The 7,283-nt window shown below is 41.4% G+C and overlaps 1 protein-coding gene across 1 annotated transcript in view; it reads left to right on the plus strand.

Moving 5' to 3' along the window:
• The window catches only part of LOC138948533 (uncharacterized protein C05D11.1-like), a 47,869-nt gene extending 41,463 nt beyond the window's left edge, over positions 1 to 6,406 (plus strand). The window contains exons 20-22 of the mRNA XM_070320085.1: positions 693 to 853; positions 2,265 to 2,417; positions 5,084 to 6,406. Of these exons, the coding sequence (XP_070176186.1) occupies positions 693 to 853; positions 2,265 to 2,417; positions 5,084 to 5,144 (375 nt within the window). The 3' untranslated portion in view covers positions 5,145 to 6,406. The remainder of the gene's footprint in view (positions 1 to 692; positions 854 to 2,264; positions 2,418 to 5,083) is intronic.
• Positions 6,407 to 7,283: the final 877 nt, after the last annotated feature.

Raw genomic sequence — 7,283 nt, forward strand, 5'->3', positions numbered from 1 at the left:
GCAATGAACTGTGTATCGCGGTGAAAAAAATGACAGTTCGTCAAGTCACAGTGTCAGTGACGGTTACGAAACAGAATTTACGAAAGTGCAGATGGATACAAACAGTGGCTGGTCCAGTTTAGTGAAATGACAGGACCAGCAAACATTACCGATAATCTGACTGCGTAGCAAATGCTTGACTTGCTTGTCGAAGAGACACTGCGTAGAAACTGACTCAAATTCAGTGCAAAGCAAGCCAGTGTCAAAACTGGCAGTGACAAGACGTAAAAAGTGTGCGTGTTCGGAAATGGCGACCTGTGGATCTAGTCATGGAAAATGTTATTGAGGCTCATGGAAAGTCATGGAAAAGTCTTAGACTTTTGTTTCTAAAAACCAGTGGGGATCCTGTTGGAAGACAAGGATGTTCTACTTAGTTTTGCTGCACCCTTGAACTTTCATGCCTTGTGGAGAAGTTCTGAGTGACACTTTGACAGGTTTGCACACTCTCCGTCAAGAAGATCTCTACAATTTTTCAGACATGAACATTGGCTTGAATCATATTTAGTTGATACTTTCTGTTTGAATCAGTCATGATCTATGCATTATTTTACAGCATTTAAACCCTTCAATCTCTGTGACAGTTCCCAGGACTGTTTTTGTCCACCAGTCCAGACAAAAGAGCTAAATCAATGTATGCTTTGTTCCTGTCACAGAAAGAGTACCTGAGCGGAGAGACGGAGTTCAGCGAGGTGGAACTGGAGTCGGCCCGGTCCAGTCTCATCTTTGAGATCATCGAGGAGGAGAAGACCATCTGGGACGCGGCCCAGGAGTCCATCCTGTGCTACCTGCGAGGCGTGGAGCACACACACAACAAGTACGTCTTACACTGATTCCAGTATGGGAATTAATATGGAAATGAGTGTTGAACAGACATAGGCATCAAGTCAGTTTTGACAAGATTATCAGGAGTAGGGATTCAGAAGAGATTGTTGGGAGAAGGATTTGGATTGTCTTGTTTAGAAGACAAGCCGGAAAGAATATTTTGGATGCTGCCGTCAGTTTGGTGCGTTTTTAGTATGTGTTTGTTTGATAGCTTTCCTGCAGGTATGGATGATTTGGGTAGTGAGTTTGTACATTTAGGTAACCCTTTAGGCTTTTAAATAAGACATGGCCTGACGTTGGCTTGCCCTAGCTTTACAAGTCATGTTTTAAATAGAGCTTAAACAATGACGACAACTCATTGATTACTGGAAAATAAACCACGAGTGGGTATTTGCAGCCGCTTGGTAATTCACGAGTGTGCGGCTGCAAATACCCACGAGTGGTTTATTGTTTAAGCTATTTATACAATGAACAACACGTATGATTGGGAGCCACGTGGTGTTGGAGGTGGTGACGTAGGTCACACCAATGAGAGGTAACTCGTAGGGTACCTGCTTATTGCCAGGGCTAGTTTTAGCCTTTTTTGGTGATGGGTTGCTTCCCTTTAATTTTGTTAGACGGGTAAGCGTTTTCAGAACCTAGCATCTCAGACTAAGTCAATGCTTTATGTGAATCGGGTAAGTATATTAATCAAATCAAAATTTACTTATGAAATTTTCGATTTTCAGCTGGTTAGTTACAAATACCTTCAAGTTTACAAGATTTTTTAATTTTGTGCAGCTCCAATTTTAAGTTTTTGTTTAAGCGAGGAGAGGCTTCTAAAACGCTTCTTTGAAATTTGCTTACCACTTGTTTTTGTTAACCCCCTAGCAAGAGTGATACAACCAAACATCTTCAAGTATAGAGGTTTTTGATCTTGTGCACTCACCCCCCCTCCCCATGTTTTGGTTTGCTCTTTTCATTTTAAGTTTTAAAGCCGGGAGAGGCTCAAATAGCCCCTCTTGAATTGCTAACTTTATATTTCAGCTGGTCAGTTACAAATACCTTCAAGTTTACAAGATTTATATATCATGCATCTCTAAAAAGCTTGTTTGTTCTAAGATTTAGAGTCAGGAGAGGCCACCTAAACCCTCCCTATAATGTTAAAATTCATTTTCGGCTGGGGGATGCTGTCCCCCTAGACCCCCCAGCAAAGGCACTGCCCCTGCACCCCGCCAGAGCCTTAGCGGCCCCTGGACCCCGGCCTTCCAAAATGTTCAGTCCTGGCAACATTTTGGACTCCCACCCATGAGACTGCAAAACCAAGGCTTATTTACTGGTCAAATCTCATAAATTGGTCTGATTACCAAAGTTCAGTTGTTGTCAACATATCTGGACCTCACTGTCACTGTTTGTTTTTACAGGGACATGGTGAAGAAGGTTGCCAAGGTGACGGTAGCGGACCTGAAGCCAGTGGGAAAGAAATACCTGGCCCCTCTGTTCGACACCACCATCACCAGGTGTGTCACCTGTGTCAACCCCTCCAAGGTGGAGGAGGTCACTGCTGACTTCAAAAAGTAAGTACAATCTACCTGTGCTCTCATTTGGTGCAGTGGAACCCCCCTTTTAACCCCTTCACTGCCCACCCCTTTTAACCCCTTCACTGCCCACCCCGTATGTAATACGTGCTCATTTTCGGTTTGTCGTACGCCCTTAACCGTATCTCGTACGTGGGATTTGTGTCAACAACATTTCAGGACATTTCTGAAAACTAAATGGGAGGTAACCACTGTCCAAGTACTTGTAGGGGTTCTAAACACAGTTCTGTCCCATAGACCGTTCGGATAAGTTACTACCACATGTTGAAAACTGTGTTACAAATGTAGAACCGATCTATAGCATTCACAATGGCGGCCGAAAGTCGGACCTCAACTCGTAGACCTGTTTTCAAGCGATACAGTGTTTTGGAAGCTCTACAAGAAGTGATTTATGGATTACCACACAGAAGAATACTTTTTTGGGCTGTAATGTGAGTACCTGATGTTTGACACCAGTTTTAGCAGTGTTTTGTGTGGTTTTACGTGCTGCAATGTGTGTGTGTGTGTAAGTCCGGAAACTGTAATTTTTGACAAAAATGGTCATTATATCAATTTTTACTATAACAATCACAAACAAAGTCCAATGATCATGTTATCACATAATAGCCAAGGGTTTAAGCACACCACATGCCAAAGATCTAAGAGATATCTCAATAAATGATTGAGCAGTGAACAGATTAGTGAACCTACCGAAGAAAGCGAAATTTGCCCTGGCACACAGCAATACCAAGCAGTGAAGAGGTTAAGACCTCCACAAATCTTAAGAAAATCAGGTCTTAACCCCTTCACTGCCACAGTATAACAGCATTTTGGTATTGCTGTGCGCCAGGGCAAATTTCGCTTTCTTCGGTAGGTTCACTAATCTGTTCACTGCTCAATCATTTATTGAGATATCTCTTAGATCTTTGGCATGTGGTGTGCTTAAACCCTTGGCTATTATGTGATAACATGATCATTGGACTTTGTTTGTGATTGTTATAGTAAAAATTGATATAATGACCATTTTTGTCAAAAATTACAGTTTCCAAACTTTCACACACACACACTGCAGCACGTAAAACCGCAGAAAACACAGCTTCTTCTTCTTCTTCTGCGTTCGTGGGCTGAAACTCCAACGTACACTCGTGTTTATGCACGAGTGGAATTTTACGTGTATGACCGTTTTTACCCCGCCATTTAGGCAGCCATGCGCCGCTTTCGGAGGAAGCATGCTGGGTATTTTCGTGTTTCTATAACCCACCGAACTCTGACATGGATTACATGATCTTTTACGTGCGCACTTGGTCTTGTGCTTGCATGTACACACGAAGGGGGATAAGCCACTAGCAGGTCTGCACATAAGTTGACCTGGGAGATCGGAAAAATCTCCACACTTAACCCACCAGGCGGCCGCGGCCGGGAAGAAAACACAGCTAAAACTGGTGTCAAACATCAGGTACTCACATTACAGCCCATAACAGTATTCTTCTGTGTGATAATCCATAAATCACTTCTTGTAGAGCTTGCAGAACACTGTATCATTTGAAAACAGGTCTACGAGTTGATGTCCGACTTTCGGCCGCCATTTTGAATCTTATAGATCGGAAAAAACTTCTAAAAAGTTTTCACCACGTGGTACTAACTTATCTGAACGGTCAATGCCAATGGGAAAGAACTGTGTTTAAACCCCTACAAGAAGTTGGACAGTGGTTACCTCCCATTTAGTTTTCACAAATGTCCTGAAAAGTGCTGATGTAAATGCTGTATGGGCGTATGACAAACCAAACATGACCACGTACTTAGTACGTGCTGGGCAGTGAAGGGGTTAACAAGGAGTCAGTCTGAAAATGGGGGTACATTTGCAGAGTTTATCAACAGAAAGTCTGAGAAACAGGGTCTCAAAAGGACAGCAGTCTTAAATGGGGTGGTCTGAAAGGAGAGCTCCACTGTACCTGCATTTTGTCTTGGGCAAATATCAGCTGCTTTGTTGGCTTCTACTGTGCTTCTTTCATTAAGTTTGCCAGTTTCTTGTAGCCTTTCCCTCCCATAGTACCAGGAAAGAACCAAAATGTTGAAGGATATTTGGCCGGGAGTTGGAAATTTCAAGGATGACCAAAAGGTCCGTTGCAAGACAGAACAAGGTTAAGGGTTGAGTTCTGAATAGTGTGAATATTGAACACACACACCATTTTGCAAGAAGAAGTACCACCAATGAAATGCTTTTTAACATTCACCTTAACAGCACCAGCAAAATATTCGGTATGAGATGAGATAAACTTGTAAAAGCATCAAGAATGGACAAAGAACTTGCACCCCGTTGTGTGCCAAAAGGTCCCAATGAGAACATCAACTGAGGTGCACTTGTTTTTTTGAAGGCAGGACTGCACCATTTTCAACAGTTTGCACAGTTGGAAGTCTATCTGTTTCAGACTTTTGCACAATTTTTATGTACAGCAACGCACCCTTACCTAATTTAAGCATTTATCTCCCTTCAGATTTTAGATCCATGTCCAGGTTCTTGCAAATGTGAAACGCACACACACACACACACACACACACACACACACACACACACACACACACACACACACACACACACACAATTTGAAGGAGGGATGACCCCATTTAACGCATATGGCAAATAAGCTTTTTCTGGTCTTTTTCAGGCTGGGCCTTGAGATGAAAGTTCTCTCTTCTCTGGACGATGAGTTCCTCACACAGCTTTGATACTTGAAACAGTACCACACAACTACAGCAACGTCGCCACAAGCATAACAAGCCCCTCTGAGAACAGGACCACAAGCATAAACAAGTCCCTCTGAGAACACGACCAACAAGCATAAACAAGTCCCTCTGAGAACACGACCACAAGCATAAACAAGTCCCTCTGAGAACACGACCAACAAGCAGCAAACTCACAGCTCCATAGAGCCTGGATTCAACTTGAGCGATTTCTTTGTGACGTTGTTAGAGGGATGCCTTACTTGTAGATTCAAAAAACAAGCAAGTTATGTTGTTGGAATGCTTAATTATAGACAAAACAAAACGTTACGTTCACAAATATATCGACCCAGCGGTCTTTTAAGTGCACAGACAAACACTAATTAGACAAACACTAATTAGACAAACACTAATTAGACAAACACTAATTAGACAAACACTAATTACACAAACACTAATTAGGCAAAACACTAATTAGGTAAAACACTAATTAGACACAACACTAATTAGACACAACACTAATTAGACACAACACTAATTAGACACAACACTAATTAGACAAACACTAATTAGACAAACACTAATTACACAAACACTAATTACACAAACACTAATTACACAACACTAATTAGACACACCACTAATTACACAAAACACTAATTACACAAACACTAATTAGACAAACACTAATTACACAAACACTAATTACACAAACACTAATTACACAAACACTAATTAGACACAACACTAATTAGACAAACACTAATTACACAAACACTAATTACACAAACACTAATTAGACACAACACTAATTAGACAAACACAAATTACACAAACACTAATTAGACAAACACTAATTACACAAACACTAATTACACAAACACTAATTACACAAACACTAATTACACAAACACTAATTACACACAACTTATCTGACAAAATGTTCAGCCGCTTGCAGGGAAGACACAAGCAAGGCAATGATTGATTTTGTTTGTTTTTTGATTTATACCTGATTTGTAGAATAAGGTACCAGGGTGATTCAGTGAGTTAACAGGGTGATTGATTTTGTTTTGTTTTTTGATTTATACCTGATTTGTTGAATAAGGTACCAGGGTGATTCAGTGAGTTAACAGGGTGATTCAGTGAGTTAACAGGGTGATTCAGTGAGTTAACAGGGTGATTCAGTGAGTTAACAGGGTGATTCAGTGAGTTAACAGGGTGATTCAGTGAGTTAACAGGGTGATTCAGTGAGTTAACAGGGTGATTCAGTGAGTTAACAGGGTGATTCAGTGAGTTAACAGGGTGATTCAGTGAGTTAACAGGGTGATTCAGTGAGTTAACAGGGTGATTCAGTGAGTTAACGGTGATTCAGTGAGTTAACAGGGTGATTCAGTGAGTTAACAGGGTGATTCAGTGAGTTAACAGGGTGATTGATTCAAGGGGCTTGGCCATGTCACCAGAAGCTACCACGCGATAACAATTGATGTGCAATGCAAGGTTGTTTTAGTGTTTTGGTCAATATTAACAAAATGGCATAGAGCGGGCTATCATCATTTTAATATTTTTGCTTGTCTATTTCTTGCCTTATTATTTTGATATTTCATAGGGGCAGGCAGTCGAAGCTTTATGCAAGGGTGGCGAATTAGTTGTGAAAGCTCACTTGACTTCTGTACAAAAATCAAGAGTGGATGACGAATGGAAATACTGTATTCATTTTTTTTTTCCTTCTTAGATCAATCAATCAATCAATCAATGAGGCTTATATCGCGCATATTCCGTGGGTACAGTTCTAGGCGCTCTGCAGTGATGCCGTGTGAGATGAAATTTTATACGGCCAGTAATTGCAGCCATTTCGGCGCATATTTACCTTTCACGGCCTATTATTCCAAGTCACACGGGTATAGGTAGACAATTATTAACTGTGCCTAAGCAATTTTTGCCAGGAAAGACCCTTTTGTCAATCGTGGGATCTTTAACGTGCACACCCAATGTAGTGTACACGGGGGGGAGTTCGGACACCGAAGAGAGTCTGCACACAAATTTGACTCTGAAATAAATTTCACCGAACCTGGGATCGAACTCACGCTGACAGCGGCCAACTGAATACAAATCCAGCGCGCTACCAACTGAGCTATATCCCCGCCC

Source organism: Littorina saxatilis, linkage group LG15 (genome assembly GCF_037325665.1).
Source record: "Littorina saxatilis isolate snail1 linkage group LG15, US_GU_Lsax_2.0, whole genome shotgun sequence".
Classification (NCBI taxonomy): Eukaryota; Metazoa; Mollusca; class Gastropoda; order Littorinimorpha; family Littorinidae; genus Littorina; species Littorina saxatilis.